The sequence below is a fragment of the Antrostomus carolinensis genome, unplaced genomic scaffold (genome assembly GCF_000700745.2).
Source record: "Antrostomus carolinensis isolate BGI_N321 unplaced genomic scaffold, ASM70074v2 scaffold6625, whole genome shotgun sequence".
Taxonomy (NCBI): Eukaryota; Metazoa; Chordata; class Aves; order Caprimulgiformes; family Caprimulgidae; genus Antrostomus; species Antrostomus carolinensis.
This window is the reverse complement of record NW_010314136.1, coordinates 16,255-33,196: the sequence shown is the minus strand read 5'-3', so window position 1 is coordinate 33,196 and position 16,942 is coordinate 16,255. Positions and strand designations below refer to the sequence as shown.

At 37.5% G+C, this 16,942-nt stretch overlaps 1 protein-coding gene across 1 annotated transcript in view; it reads left to right on the top strand.

The window, feature by feature from the left end:
• Nucleotides 1-163: 163 nt before the first annotated feature.
• LOC104524594 (solute carrier organic anion transporter family member 4C1) overlaps nucleotides 164-16,942 on the top strand; it is a gene marked incomplete at its 3' end in the record, with an annotated part of 32,947 nt that continues 16,168 nt past the window's right edge. Inside the window, exons 1-7 of the mRNA XM_010167525.1 lie at nucleotides 164-380; nucleotides 4,987-5,250; nucleotides 11,924-12,118; nucleotides 14,388-14,484; nucleotides 15,159-15,280; nucleotides 16,203-16,318; nucleotides 16,618-16,762. Of these exons, the coding sequence (XP_010165827.1) occupies nucleotides 164-380; nucleotides 4,987-5,250; nucleotides 11,924-12,118; nucleotides 14,388-14,484; nucleotides 15,159-15,280; nucleotides 16,203-16,318; nucleotides 16,618-16,762 (1,156 nt within the window). The remainder of the gene's footprint in view (nucleotides 381-4,986; nucleotides 5,251-11,923; nucleotides 12,119-14,387; nucleotides 14,485-15,158; nucleotides 15,281-16,202; nucleotides 16,319-16,617; nucleotides 16,763-16,942) is intronic.

The following is a 16,942-nucleotide window of genomic DNA, read 5'->3' as shown; positions in this document are numbered from 1 at the left end:
GACCCCGCAGCGGGGTGGGGCGGGGCCAGGCCGCCCTCCTCGGGAGGAGGCAGGAAGCGCCGCCACCTGGCCCGTCGGGACTGCCCCGCCCTCGCAGCATTTAGAGGAGCGTTGTGGCCAGGTGTTGCTTGCAGTCGGGGCCGGACAGGGGCCTCTCAGCGCCATGAAGGGTGGCGGGATCGAGAACCCGGGGTTTGAGCCACCCAGCCCCGACCTTGGCCGTCAGCACCAGGTGGGCCCTGCCGGGGCAGGTGCCGGCGTCCCTGCTGAGACTGAGGAGGGACCTTGCGGTTGGGGTCGCTGTACCCCTAAGGCTCTGCAGCTCTGCAACAACCCTGAGGGCTACCTGGCTGCCTACAGCCTCCTGGCTGTCTTCCAAGGTAACCTGTCCCCACCACCTTGCCCTAAGCTGCAGGCCTTCTGCCCTGCTCTCCACTTTCCCTGTGGGACCTGGCTTCCGCAGGCCTTCTGCTGCGCACAGCTTGCTCTCCATTCTGGATAGACAGGGGGGGAAGCCAGGTGGGAGCGTGGGCTGGGGAAGCCAAGGGAGGAGCGGTCGTGAATTGGGTAGCAGATGAGGGGAGGCAAGGTTCTTCCAGCTGCATGGATCCAATGCCAGTAGTGGATTTGCAAAGTGAAGAAGTTACCCTACTGCTTTGTATAGGGAGGTTGATTATATGGTATTACTTGTGGTACTTCACTGTGTTCCTCCTTTTCTTCTTTTCCTGCTTGCCTTTTTGATTACTGCTGAGCTCAGGGTCCCACCAGCTCTGTAGTTCATGCTCTTGTCTGTACAGTGTCCCCATTGTTCACAGGGAAGTAGTGCTCTATGTGTGCCTGACAAATTGAGGTGTATGAGACAGGGAGTGAAACACATGATATAAACCAATAGACAAAACTGTAGTGCCCTAACATGTACTTTGTTACCTGCCTGCCAATTAAAAAAGTACCTTGGCATGGTTGGGTGGGACTTAAGGTAATCAAAATGGATTTTTAAAAATTCAGTTTTGTCTGTGGATCCCAGTGCAGCAGTTAGTTTCTAATACTTAACTAACGGCTTAACTTAACTTAGGAGGGAACCCGAAGTTTAGCTTGCTCTTAATTTCTGTTTTACAGCTTCAGATACTCGTGTTCATATTTTTGTTTATTCTGTGACAAGATTTGTTAGGGCCTTGGCAAGCCTTAAACTTAGACAGTAGTAATAATGGCTGAGTGGGAGGGGAAGCAGCAGTGCACCAAATGTACAAACTTGAGGTTTGTAAAGCTTAGGTATTTGTCTGTCAAATGGAGCTATTGAATTAATGTTCAGAACCCTTCAATTTTATTGGACTAGCTAGGAAAGAAAACCGTGTTTTCTGAGAAGTTATGAGGCTTTAAAGCTCATCCTTGTTGCTTATAAGGAATGAAACTGCTGTAGAGGGGTGGAAGGAGGTGTAGAAAAGTCTCAGGGACAGAATAGCAGGCAGCCCATGCTGAAGATGTGGGATGGCTGCATTCCTGTCTGGAACTACACTTAGGTGACTGGGATGGTCTGAGGCGAGCTGAGCTGGAGGTTCTGCTTAAAACCTAGGAAGATCTGACTTCTACTTGTGTCGCTTGGAAAAATCCTTAGAATAACCAGTGTCTCTCACTGTGTGTTTCCATAACTCTTTCTGATTTCAACCACTTTACAATCTGATCTTTTCTTAGCAGACACATGTTGTGTTAGAAAAGAAGTATCTGCAGAGTTTTGGACAGAGCCTGTAATTCCTTACTTGTGTGTGAAAGGCCATGCTACATCTGGTATGACCAGACGGTGATTACTGTTGCAGTTGTTCTGCTGTTAGATCAAATATGTTTTCTCTAACGTAGTAAAAAGAAAGGGAGGGATGGAAGAACTTTTTGCATAACAGATTAAAATGGCAACTGAGTCACAGAGGACTTCTAGATCATGCATGTGTTATTGTTGTAGCTTAAGAATACAGATAGGCAAGCAAAAATGCCCTGAATGTGATGCTCAGAAGTTTCAGATTATACTAGGCAAAGTGTCTTGACTATTTCCAGCACTTCTAAATTTCAAAACTAGATTTCTTAAAATCCAGTTTCCTGTGCTGATCTGATGGTCTGCACAACTGAATAATGAATTTGATATCAGTTAAATGTTATCTCTTATGAGAAGTGTGGGTAGGTTGGTTCCCAATCATTAAAAGGTCTTGTATCATGAGATTCTCTGTCCCCTTAGGTTGCTATGAGTTTTGGTTATGCCACTTATCCAGATCTTGGTCCTGTTATCCAACCATGTATGCCAGACTTCGAGAGATACCTGTCTATTCTAGTTTCGGATTTAGGACATAATATAAGGAAACTTCTGATGCTTGTTTTGAAAGCTGATGTAGGCATGGCTATTATAGACCTTGTGGCATTCTTAATGATAATCTGTATTTTCTGGGCACTGAAGACTCAAGTTACAAGTCCTTTTGAGAAGCAGAAAAAACAAGAATCATTTTCAGACAAGAAGTGCTGCATGTGAGACTGCAAAAATATTCAGGTCTTGCAGCTTCAGACTTTAGATAAAATTGCACAAAACACAACTGGGATTTTGATGTTATGTGAGCTACTACTGTACTCTAGCTTTGGATCTAATTATTTAATTTACCCTCCAAATTACAGAAACAATCATTGGGGAAGAGAAAATATCTATAAAACTTGCTAATGTACTTCTAGGAAGGTTTATTGCACTGAAAAATAATTAAGTAATCCTTAACACACTTTTAATGTATATAAGTTGTTATATTAGACTTTTTATACTATGAGCGAACATAGTACATAGTTATCTGCCGTAACCTGGTACATGTGTGTATATTTCTGTATGTGTGTGTCTAACTGAAGGCATGTATTTATTAGGTTATTTTTCTATCTGCCTTAGAAAAGAGGTTATTGTTATCATTAGTACCTGATTTGCTGTATTTCAGCTTCTCAGAAGATTCCAGGTGAAATTTAGCTCTTCATTTCTGTCAGTTTCTGTTTCAAGTATAGGTGAAACCTGTATTTCCAGAGTAGAAAACACTTATTTGTCTAGAACATGGTTACATGACTAATACATACTTTCTGTATGGCACTTAGAGTTGCATAAATGTATGATTGCATCTTGTAACACAATAACTGCATATGCTGCAATTAATAGCTGTAGTAGCAAAAAAGGTAGAAGTTATCTCTCGATATTGAGTGTAAACAAGAAGGACTGTTTATTCCTCATGTAATAATTTAATTAAACAAAACAACAGAACCACTGTTTGAGATGGTTCCGGTCTAATCTGTTGGAAAACTCTGGGTAACACTAATATTTTACAGATTTGTTACTGGAAGGACTTTTAATTTTCTTTTTTAATTAGGTGTCAGCAAACCACTGTTTCAAAGCCACCATACTGAGAACAATGGTTTTTTATTAAATGGATGAAGAAAAAATACTTTAGTTTTTGTTAAGGCAATTTAAGTTAGTTTATGATTAATCTGGATTTTGTGGGTCAGTACACACTGTACCTAAACTTCTAACAGATGTGGTGGGACAACAAGGTTTTAGATTAGAATAGTTAAAAAATAATTTCTATACTAGTATCTAAATGTTGAGATGTCTTTGTAGGATTTGTCTTTCAGGTCAAATTAGTGTCAGCCAGGTTCCATCTTTCCTGGAGAGACTTTAGTGATTAATCCCTAGATGATGGCATTGGAGAAGTTATGCTGCTAGTCATCACATCTAAATTTTTACAAATTAAATGCAATTATCCAATATAACTAACTACAAAGTTTTTTGGCTTTTAGGAAGTAAATGAAATGTGGCAACTTAAACTACAGGTAAAAGAATGTTTTCTGGTTCTGTAATCAACTTGCCACATAGCACACCTACTACATGTGAATGTTTTAAGGGCTTAGTAAATGCTTGAAGTGCTGGCAAATGGGATAAATCCTGTTTGTTCATTCCTTTGTGCTAGTATTGTTCTTTGGTCAATGGTCCTTAATAAGAAAAGAAGAAAGCCGCCAAATATGTAAATAGTGGCAGTGGAGTAACACCTGAATACTTCTGTTAATCCTGTATGAATTTAAGTGTGGTGGTCAGACTGACAGTTGAAATTGTCATCCTTAATAAAGAGAACATAGTAGTGTATGAAAAAATAAGACTGTGCCAAGAGCTGCCTCTTTATAGAAAGCTGAAGTGTTTAGTTTATGGTGGGGATTGCACTGATAAGAAAACAGCTGGTTGATCACAGATTTGGAGTTATTTTATTTTAATATGTAGAGCACTCTAGGCATATCTGTTGAAGTTCAGCCTGTGCTGTTGCACTTATGGATGGTACAATGCTTGTTGAAAACGAGCTTAAATCCCCAGCTGTCTGTCCTTTTGTTCTGTTATTGGAATGACAGAAGAGAACCTTGTATGAATTCTAGGAAGAGGAAGGATAACTGTAGGGCATGTATCATGAGAGATGCTCGTCAGTTGTCTATGAGGTTGCAGAACTTTTGATCTTACTTGCAAGAGTGACTCCAAGACTTCATTTTCCCAGGTTATGCATAGTATTACAGGCACAGTTTAATTAGGCTACCATGAAACTATCTGACACTATTATGAAGTACAGCTATTCATCTCACTTGTAACAGAATCCTGTTTTGGGACTGTTAAAAGTAAACTCCTGTAAGTTTAACTAATTGGTGTTTCACATACAAACAGAATGTTCGTACATGAACAGAATTTGAGGCATGGTATTTTGTTGGCTTAATACTTGAGTGTTGAATCTTTAATGACTACAAGAGAGAACAAAATTGAATAGGTCTTGTGCAGTTTGGCTGGCTTAAGTTAGCATTGTATCAATCCACTATATACCTTTTAAAGCTAATAATACCTTAAAATATAGCTTTGTAAATATATTAATTTTAACCCTTCCATCACACAGTGCAACTCTATCAAATTAAAGTATCTTTGACTAATTATCTCCTTTTTTTTTTTTTTTGTAGGCATTGTGGTAAATGGACTGATTAACATTAGTATTTCAACAATTGAGAAGCGTTATGAGTTGAGCAGTTCCCTCACTGGTGTAATCTCTGCAAGCTATGACATTGCATTTTGCGTATTGTCACTGTTTGTATCTTTCTTTGGAGAAAGAGGCCATAAACCACGATGTCTTGCTTTCTCAGCATTTATGCTAGGGTTGGGCTCACTTGTATTCTCCTTACCACACTTCAGTAGTGGAAAATACCACTATGGAGCTAAACTTGAAGGTAAGCTTATCCCTATGTTTTGAAAATAATTAAAAAAAAAATCTGTAGCAACTTGATGCAACTCTTAATTGGAACAACATAGTTAATCTTTGTCGAAATCCTAAAAATGGGGTATTATCTCTAACACTGGAAATAAAATGATTCTGTGAAATCCTTAAGTTCAAGACCTGTCTCTCTGAACAGTGAACTTTCTTTTTGAGAAGAGATCTGTGTCCATATTAGTTCTTGCTCATAAGGAATATGAGTGCCTTTTTGACTTGCATTGATGAATGCAATTAAAAATCATTTTGAGTGAATGGTGATCTGTCATTTCTTTGTGAATAGGAATGCAAGTTAGGTCAGCAGTGTAGAATAAATGTTAAAGGAAAGCTGTTAGACTCACTGTCTTCTTGTTGGAAGGTGACTACATGTTGCAGTTCTTTTGGATTTTGAACTAAGACATTTTCAATAATTAACAACTTTTACTGAGGTCTTCTAAAATGTTGAATAAAACTTGTGGGTTTCTTTGAAATAAAGAGGGAATGAGCAGCCCGGAGCTATACTGAACAAAGCAATACTGAAATCATATGAGTAGCCAGCTCTCCGAGATCTTGTGTATCTTTCCTGATAAAAGAAGACTTTAAGTGCAGTGTGCTTAATAACAACTATTTGCATCTTAACTTAGTGGCACACCTGTAACTAATAAAGAAACATCCGAATATCTTTAAAGCAGGATGAATTAATCTTGTAGTATTGTTTTAATTGTTATTGCAGTGTTTAGCCAGATTTATGCCTTCAGTGACTAAGCATATTAGTGTTCACTAAAAAAATCAGTAGCTATTAAGCAATCTAATGGAAGGTTCTCAGTCTTCTGGTTGCTGATTCTCAAATTATGTTTTTTAAAGTGTTAATCATGTCACACACTTCCATGAGCTGTTGAGACATTGACCATTAGTTAAATAACTTTGATAAACTATTGTTCCCCATCTAATGAATGAGGATCTAAGGCAGAAGTTAATGGAACTTTTAACTGAGCAAGTCCAAAAGAAAAAAGCTCGTCAGTGCTTAGAGGCTATGAGCGGATGATTACTTGTTACCCCCTAGTAGAGGAGCAACAATTTACTTGCTCCTAGCTCTATTACAGTCCCATTTGTTTACAATTTCAGTTTCAGTATTACCTTCACTAGTATGGAAGGGAAGCTGAATTTAATACAAAGAATGATCCACTCTGATTGTAGTTTTTTAAAATTGAAACAAGGTGCTGACAGGGTGGGAGTGTGAAGGGAGATGGCCAACTATTGCAACTGATCTCTTCCTGCTCCTACCAATTTTGGTTGAAATCTCAAAGAATCTGTTCCTGTTTCTTCAAAACATTTGCCACTTCATCTGATATTAAAGATGCTGTAGGCGTTGATATCTTATTAGGGCTCATGTTCTACATGGACTTTTGAAGCCTAATAGCTGTAGGGAAAATTTTAAATTGAATGTGTGCTTTAGTTTCCATGGCACTGTAAGCTGACTGAATTAATGCTATTTTGACTGCTGTAATACAGGTAGCTATACTGCAACTGTGGTGAGCAGATCTAAAGACTTAATCCAACTTAAACAAAACACTATCAAAGGTAAGTGACTACAGAGTGCAGGGAGTGTCTGCACTATGAAAGACTTCATGTAAATATGCAGATGCTGTGCAATGGCATCCTTTGATGGTTAAGTTAACCACAGTACATTATTTTATAGGATGTCTGGTTTAGCTATTTCTGGTATTGGTGAAGCATCTTAACTGTATATTTAGTTGCAGAATTAATAGCACCACGCACCAAAAAGTCTTCCTTTTTGCTTATTTGTATGGATGAGTAGTTTAGTTTTTAATGTACTGGGAGTAAACTCTTTTATTTCATGCTTTGTATTAAAATCCACCACCTAATAATTTATTTTTGAACAGTTCCTGATTGGTTACTTGATTATTTATGTTCATCTATTATATGTAAGTACAATGAGTTTTACCTAGAGGAAAACTTCAAAGTATAGTTCAGTGCAATACTTAATATCGCTGCCAGTTTAATTAATAGATCTATTCTGGAATACAAAATACACCTAGCCTCCAGTATAAGGCTCCCAGACTTCCTGGAACTTGCTGTTTTACCTTGAGATATAAGTTTACTTGTATGCTGATTATATATGTAGCCTACTTTACAAAACTATTTCATTTGAAATATTTATCATAATAGCACTCTTTAGAAATTATTTAATCCATTTAGTATTGAAAGAGTAGCTAACTAATGGTCTGCCTATTTACAAAAATTTTTACTCACAGAAAACATGTCTTGCCTAATCTCCAGAAGGGTTCCAGACTCAAATTTGTAACTTAGATGTAACCAGCTATTTTTCCTGGTAATTTTTTAAAGTTACGTATGGACTTAAGTGTCTCAGATGGCTCTGATACTTGTAGTCAGGAGTCCATCTAGTGGTTCGTCTGTAACGAAACCATTCTGTATTAGCCGTAGACAGTACAGAGGACTGTAAAAACTGAAGGTGCTGTACCTAGTGCGCTTTTAAACTTCTGTCTCAGATCTTATTGAAACATGTTTAAGTTTGTAAAAGATGTCTGTCACAGCAAATGTGAAATGTAGATCTTCACTTGACACCAGGAAGATAACTTTATTGTGAGGACAGTCAAACATTACCAAGAAAGACTGTGTAGTCTGTATCTCTGAGGGGTTTCAAGACCCTACTGAGTAAAGTCCTTAGCACTTGTTCTGCATGTAGTTTTGACACTGTTTGGATTAGGACATTGGACTACGTGCCAACGTCCTTCCCTGATGCCTCTGCCAACCTGAATTATTCCATAAATCTGTCCAGTAACTTGATGTGGATGATGTCTTTGAAAAAAAAAACATTCCTAATAACAAGTTTTAGCCATTTAAGTTGAAATGTGCATGGTGTGATTTGAGAAGATGGAGGATGACTTGAATACCTTTTTTCAGTTCTCTGTTCTACTGGAAACTCAGATGGTGCATAATTAGAGTCTGAGAGAGTGAAACTTCTCAGAAGGGCATTAATTGATCTTCCTTGCCAGAACATGCCAAGGACAGTGCCAGCCTCTAATCTGACTGTTTTGTTCTTGCAACATTAGTATGTCTGTGATTTTGCTGTTGGTTTTGCTCTTTGAAGAGACTTTCTGATTAGTTGAAATATGGATAGGGCTGCTGTTGTCTACACTGCTTCGTCTATTTCTGTATACCACTTAGGTTCTGTCATACTGCAACGTCTGCCTTTAGAAACTAGGAAGTTAGTCTTCATTCAGCATGTTCATTGAAGCTTTGGGTGACTTTCCCATTCAAGACTGAAGAAGGAGACAGATTTTTAAGTTTAAAAAGGAATGGAAACCAAGCTGTTATTAATTTCTCACTCCTCACAACTCTGTTTAAACTATTCCTTACCCCAAAAGCCAAAAAACCCCACAGCTACTGGCTGCAGTTTAAAATGTGAGTAAAACTCTTCTTGAGCTGTCTTACTTCTAATTAATGTAATTGCTGAAGCATATCACAGTTGGTTCTGCCTTCATGGCTAGTATGTTGCATTAGGTATTTGTGAATATTTTGGCCTTTATATAACTTGGATTAAGGTAGATGTGTTAGATTAAAGCATGCAGGAAGGTTTATGACTAACTCTGTTGGATAGTGTTGCCTTTAATGCAGATATTAAGCATCTGCCTTACGAGGACAGGCTGAGAGAGCTGGGACTCTTCAGCCTGGAGAAGAGAAGATTGAGAGGGGGCCTTATCAATGTCTATAAATATCTGAAATGTGGGGGCCAAATGGATGGGGCTGGGCTCTTTTTGATGGTGGCTGGTGACAGGACAAGGGGCAATGGGCAAAAACTGGAACACCAGAAGTTCCAGACAAACTTAAAGAAAAATTTATTTACTGTGAGGGTGACAGAGCACTGGAATAAGCTGCCCAGGGAGGTTGTGGAGTCTCCATCTCTAGAGATGTTCAAAACCTGCCTGGATGCTTTCCTGTGCAACCTGGTGTAGGGAGTCTGCTTTGTCAGGGGGGTTCGACTAGATGATCTCCTGAGGTCCCTTCCAACCCCTATTCTGTGATTCTGTGAAATACAATCTTTAAAATGCAAGTCTAATCCACTGACTTTTAGAGGGGAAAACAAGTTTAATGAGAAAAGGTAATTAAAAATGGTCAACCATGCATCTTAAACTTCTCCCAGAGCTTAGTTTCTCAGTTAGACTTTCCTGACCATGTAAAAGTCAGTGCCTGCTCTCTCCACCATTCTTATGACCACAGCAATAAGCTTGTGTATCTAATCCAGGTTAGAATTTACCTGTGTCACTTTACCAATATGCTTCAGCCTTGGTTGTACAAGATAGGGATGACATGAATGACTGAGGTAGAGAAAGTAAACTTTTATTTGATGGCAGTTTTGACTTATGTCGGTTCAAACTAATACCATAGTTTTGTTGTAAGTTGTCTTTGCTTTTAAAATATTTCTTGGAAGCATGAAATATGGTCCATGTGTACTTTTTGACTTAAAAAAAAAATCTGATTGCTGACGCAAATGAAATTATTATAATTGTATTAAAGTGCGTATTGATGGTTCTTGTAACTAGTAGTTAGACCTTATTACATGATTCTGAAAACAAACTAGGGTGATAACCTTATCTCATCTCCATGTCTGAATAATTTTTCTAAGGCATGTAAATTGAAGAGCTAGAAAACTGAAGGAGAGGGGGTATAATCAATTAGTTACACAATGGCACAGGCTTTTAGAGATTGACTTGAACTGAGACATTGGGGGTGGGGATGGGGATTCATGAAGAACCACAGTGTGTCAGAGTTTGATTATCATTACCATATGTGATCTGCTTATTTCATTAAGCTATTTCTAGATCTCAAATTAGGCTACATTTTTCACATTTAACATAATTCATGGCACTTTCTTGCTCGGCATTACTTGTTTTCTGATTTCAACAAGATACTATTATTTGTGTACTACAATAAAATAACTAGCTAAATGCTGTTTTAGACTTGCCCAGTAGGTATTAGAGGCTAACTTATAACTGCAGCTATATTCTATATATGTCCTGTACATGTCTATGTTAACAAGATACTGTAGGACCTGGTGTCCTTCTATAGGTAAATAGTACAAAGTTAACCTGATTTGAGATGTAGTTTCCTGCAGAAAAAATGAATATTGCTAAAGAAAGCAGATTGACAATAAATGGAAAATATACTCTAAAAACTTCAATTTTCAGAGTAGTGCTTCATAATAAAATGTTCCATGTGCAGCTTCGGTATAGCATTAAAATAAGGATTGTTCCTAAAGTAAGGAAAATTTTAATGAGTCCTCCTCTTGAAGTGAAGTTTTCCCATCACTCTATATTGGCCAGTTTCTGTGCAACAGCACTGAATCACCTGTTGTGTGACTACATGCCTCTACCACCACTATGGTGCTGTTCCTTCTGAAAAAAGGCATGATAAAACCCATGGATGCATTTATGATAACATTGCCTTTATCTTTAAATATCTGCTGTGTGGCAAGTACTTCCTTGGTTTTTGTGTCCTGTGAGCCGCCCAAAGCAAGGACAAACATTCTCTTTGTTTGCTCAAGTAAAAAGTGTTCTTAAATGTAAAAGGACATGAGAAAAATGATGCAATAATTTTGCAGTGAAGAATTGAGAATTAATGAGTTTACTCATCTAATGTGAAGGGTGTTTTCTTGTATTTTCTAAGTATGGCTTGTTTCCACCAAACTGGTGGTTTTATCCTCTTCACTAGGATTGTATGTTCTTCTGTGGAAAAACATGGAAAGAACCATGTTCCTATTTTTGATCTTGTCACTTGGGCCTGTCTGCTACTAGAAGTGCATGATAGCAAGAGGGAGGAGAAGAGAAAACATGCTCCTTGTCTTCACTTCCTCTGTTCTCTTCCCTCCTCCTGGTGCCAAACTTTACGGGAGCAGGCACAGCCTTAGGCAGTTCTACCTCTGCTTTCCTCATTGTGAATGTGTGTAGACAAGTACAGAGGCTTTACATGAACTTCTCATCCTGGAGATATGTCAGTGTGTGCTCTGAGAGATAGTGGTGTGGTTTTTCAAGGTTTTGTGTGTTGCGTTTTTTGTGTTACTTTTTTTTTTTTTTTTAAGGAAATGCTTCTCAAAACAGTATTTGAGAAAGGAGAATTACCTTTCTTGTGACTGACAACTGCACTTTCCTTTCCAGCAGTCCAGCTTTCCTCAGGTTATTCAGGATTCTCTGTCAGTTAAGAATGAAAGTTGTTGCTAGTGCTCCTCAGAATCATTATCAGGTGCAAGAACAAAATGATATGTCTGTTGCCTAGGAGTAGTCATTAACCTGTTGAATGACTATTTGTCAGTTTTTTGCATACATCTGGTCAATAATGCTTTCAACAAGCCAAAATGTTTCAATAAGGCTATTTCATCCATCTTTCCTTCCTGGTAAGGAAACAAAAACCAAGCGATGATAGTATTTCTTTTGGAGAATATGACAATGTAGAAGGTTAGACCACTGTTGTATAAGATATATTAGTAGACCTGAAAATTAAAATGGGAGCCTGGCACTAGCAGCACTTTGTATATAGTTTAGCTTTCAGTACAGTTTTTTCTTCAGTTGCACTGTGATGAGCTGGGTAACAGAATTGCTGTCTCTGTCTTTCAGACACGTGTCAAATTCCAGGAACAAGCTCTGCTAACTTCACTTGCAATGCCACCTCAAAGTCTTCACTTCCCAACTATCTGTATGTCTTTATCCTGGGACAGCTGCTACTGGGAGTTGGAGGAACTCCTCTATATACTCTGGGGACAGCTTTTATTGATGATAGTGTCCCAAAACACAAGTCTTCCATTTATATAGGTAACTTTTAAAACCATACGGATAGATCATAGACTGTAGTGCCTTAAAAATGCTTTTTATTAATTCCTCTGATTAAATCAATCATCATTATTTGCTTATGTGCATAAAGTGTTTCTGTATCAGTTACTGTGCAAGTTGGGTATTTGTCTGCTGTGTCAAGTCTTTTCAATAGTTATTTTGCAGAGCATGATAAGGCTAATTTCTGCTTACACTCATGCTGTTTTTTCATGTCAGTAACTGAAAGTGATGAAGGGGTATTGTAGCCTGCCTGTTAATAACAGAATAAGTTGTAGCAAAAACTTGAAAACTACTGTGTATAAGGTCAGTAGCCACACCTTACTGTATCCTTTAACAGTCTTGTTTATTTACCTTCTATCAGTAGCCTATCACCTCAGTGCAGGGACACTCCTGTGCATAATGTGATCACTTTGGTTCTTTAGCCACATACACATGTGGTACTTCAGGATGAAATACTGGAAGTATCTTTCTTTAATTGAAAGTAAAGGGATTGCCTAGAAGCGTGGAGAATGAGTTTGTCTTGCTCTGGAGCTGTTTGAAAGCTACAGAATACTAATTCTTAGTGATGGCTTTTAGTTTTTCCAGTGAGCGTTCTCTGGGTTATGTGCATTTTTACTGCCAAGTTCATTGCAGTCTAAGTGTGTTTTCTGGGGGTATGAAGATATTTGCTATTTCCCCAATTTTAGGTTTAAGCTGATAAAAGTATGTTAGCTATAATGGTAACTTGCAGGAGAAATTCAAAGCATCCCAGATTCCTGGACTGCTTTCCAGACAATCAGTATTTGAAAATTGAAATAATCATCTATTTGCATACAATTCTTGCTTAACTGTTCCAGGCAAGCTACTTCATTTGATGCCAACAAATGCAGTAGTTGCATATGTTAAATCTTAAATAACAAAGATAGCTTTTATTTTTGTTGTTTCTTTATACTGAGAGAGAAGATACACTTTTTTCTGAGATCAGTGAGATAAACAGAACAGAACTAGGAGTGTCCGCGTGATTAGTGGATCAAGAGGTGGCCTGAAAACGTAGAATAGTGTTAGTGTTCATACATAAGCGTAACAGACCAATACAATAAACTGATGCTTGTGTAGTCTTTAGACAATTGCTGAGTTCAGAAGAACAATATATTCTGCCTAATAAAACAAAACTAGAGGGTAAGTGAATGGACAGGTAGCTACATTAAGCCTTAATTATTTTTCTTGCTTTTATGCAATGTATTAGGGATTTAAAATATGTTGTATTGCTTTGCCTAATTCAAGAAGGCTTGTGCAAGACAGCAGAAAACCTCTAAAAGTTTTGCTAGTGTCTGTAAATAGCTGCTAGCATCTTAGACTATAAGCTTGCAAATCAAGCTGGTAGTTTCTCTTCTCAGACAGGGTGTGTTTTCATGAGGCCTGTTCTCCTCTTGCTGAACTGAGGCATCTACATCTAAAGCCAATGAAAGTTAAGCAATTCCAAATGGTACTTTAAGCTGAATGGTCTGTAGGAGGAAATAGGCACTTTCAAAGCTAGGTTTGAAGTTCTGTAGGATGAATGTGGACTTAACTTGGAAAGGTCCTACGCACATGTCATTATTTCCAAAATAAAGGGAAACCTAGGATATGTCAACTCTATAATTCTGAGTTACTGTTGAAGTTTGTGTTGGTATTTTTTTATTTTGTTTTTGTTTGGTGTGTGTTTTTTGGTGGGCTTGAAGGGGGGGGTGGTGAGCATGTGTTTTGTGAAGAACTGTCAGGAGCTGTTAAGAGCCCTGGCTTTGTATTTTAAGGCTTTTATGAATAAATGGAAGTGCATATGATTGAGTTCTCGGTGAAGTCAAGTGACAGATATTATACCAGTCAAAAGTTTTAATGGAACCTTGGCAGATCTAAAAACCAAGTTAAGACTCAAAATAAAAATATAAATTTGTAGGTTCTTAAGATGGACAATGATGCTTGTAGCAACCTCACTTCAGAAACTTTTTCACAAGCTAGCTTGTGATTGTAGGCACAAGATATGCAAAAAGCAATCTAATAATGCATAAAGATGCTGTCAGTGAGGTGTCTTTTGCTGAACCTTTGACTTGCAGCTTTTAATGAGAGCTGCAAGTTTTCTTTTTGAGGAACAAGTACAAATTTTGTATTCTACATGCTGTAATCAAAATTATGACAGTGAAAGAACAGATTGAATTACAGAAACCATTTGGTCTGAAATTGATATAGGAAATAGTTTAAAAGTATTGTGAACTTGATATATTTTCTCTTCTAGGAATTGGTTATGCCATGTCACTGCTGGGTCCTGCTATTGGCTATGTCTTAGGAGGGCAGCTACTTAATATTTATATTGATATTGAGATCCCAGAAAGGCAAGTCTTCTGCCTTCTCTTTTCTGTACTTAATATTTCTTATTAAAATCTTCAGCTCTCCTCCATGTGAGGAGGACAAATTGTGAGTATTTTTGGTTGGCAAATACTGCATTTTCAAGAGCTTTAACTTGCTAACAAGTTGCATTCACAAGGGCTTCTAACAAGTGAGTTACTTCCCACAGTGAGTAGTCACTCTGTTGTACGTGAAAGTTGCTCTGTAGTGCAAATACTTGGTGTTAGCTTTTTGATATATTGGCTACTTTGAAGCTGAATAACAAAAAATGCTTTGTCTTTTTATTAGTTGCTTATTTAGGGTTAGATTGCAAATACTGATTTCTCGTGCAGAAAGTTTCTCTGAAGTGGAATATAAGGGGTAGGATATTTCTACTTACCTCCTGGGGAAGAACTTGCTAGAAAATCTACTAGTTGAGTAATAGTCCACTCTTAAAAAAATAATGTTCTAAATTGTACTACTATCCAAACCAACTTCAACCAACTTCTTTAAACAAGCAAACAATAAACTTAATACATGGAGAAAACAAGAAAATGACAATACTCAAAGGCTTTCTGTTAAATTGGTATTTAAAAAAACCCAAATCCAGCTCGCTGACATCTAAAATTGCAAATTTGAATTAATGAATGGTAAACCTGATTTTTCCAAATTATTTTTCTAGTACAAAGATGGATCAAGATGACCCACGCTGGCTTGGAGCATGGTGGATAGCATTTCTTGCATGCTTTTTCTCAATTTGGCTTCTTATAATACCTTTTTCCTGCTTTCCGAAACACCTACCAGGTAAATACTTAATGATACTGGGATACTTTAGAAGAGAGATTTGCTTACAGTTGTGGGTTATAGACTGCTGGACTGAGTGATTAATTCCTCTTTGATTCTGTTTCTTGGTTAACTGTTTTTGGCTAAAACCTGGTGATAAATACCTTGTTTCCAATATGCAGCCTTTGAAACAAGCTGAATAGGCTAGGTGGAGAATCTTGTGTACATAATAATGTATGGTAGGACTGAAAACAGGTGGAGCATGGAAACTGATGGTCAAAGTTTGAACAGTGCTTGAAGTGAAGCACCCATAGGTGTATTTAAAGCTACTGGTGTAGCTTTAAATAGGAATAGGTTACCCAACAGGTATCATAAGGAAATTCAATTGACTGTGCATTGTTGTCTTTGACTCTGTTGCCTTATCATTTTGGGTGGCATAATAAAGCATGAATCAAAGAGCAATTTTCAAAAAAGAATAGTTTTAATGTAACTTCTGTTCAGGAAGATATTATCTAGAAGTCTCCTGGAAGAGATTCCTCCATCTAAAGGAACTTACTATGCATACCTGGAAAGAGAAGTGATGGAGGAAAAGAAACAATGAAGTTAGGTAACTAGGGAGAATGTGAGGACTAATTAAAAAAAGATAATAATAAAAAAAAAATTGAATGGACCTCAGGATAGTCTGAAATTCTTAGGATATCCCTGATGTTATCTTACAGCCAAGGCTTTCCAATCGAAGTATGATGCTTTTGGTCAAATTCTTCTTTCCACAGCAAGACATTATTTATCTTTTTATGGATCTGTACCAACAAAATATTGAAGAAGACTTAAAATGTGTGTCTCCTTTTCCCAAGGAAAGGAAACACTTATTTTGATGCTTTTTCTGACTTTAAGAGCACAGGTATTGAGTGTTTTAATTGACAATAAATATGCCTGTTTCTAGGAACAGCAAAAATCCAGGCTGAAAAAATCTCTGAAACCCATAATGACGGAAGTGAAGTGCTTGTTGAGACCAAGAATATTGGAAAAAGTTTTAAAGACTTTCCCGTTGCTCTCCAGGTAAGCAAATCTTGAATTTACTGGAACTGATATTTTCTGAGAAATGATTTTTTTTTTTTCCAGGTAATACATAAGTGTTTATAAAGGTAATTGCTGCTTTATTGTGTTGTGAAAGGGTGGTCTCCAGTGCTACTGATAATTTAATGCATATTCATTTTGTTGATGCTTAAGATTGTTAAAGCTAGAATAGCATATTAATAAAGTTCTTGAGAGTAGCTACTTTAAATATAGTGACTTTTTACAGGGTACTACAATGAAATAATGTCCTGAGTGTTATGTTAATTCCCCCTCTGCCATAGATATTGTTGAAGAATCCAGTGCTTATGAGTCTAATAATAGCCAGTTCTTCAGAAGCTTTAGTTGCCACTGGCTTTGCAACATTTCTACCAAAGTTTATAGAAAATCAGTTTGGAAAGACATCAAGTTTTTCAGCAACTCTTGGAGGTAATGTGGCTTTTAATTTTAAATCTTAAATATGTTGTGCTGGACAACCTCATTAACATTTTAGGTGGAAGTCTGTATAGGCATCTTGTGTTCGTCTGAGATATTTGTGAGTATACTTATATGAAATGCAGTTTTCACAATAGAAATAGTATTTTTATGTTATCCTTGCCTGCCCTATGA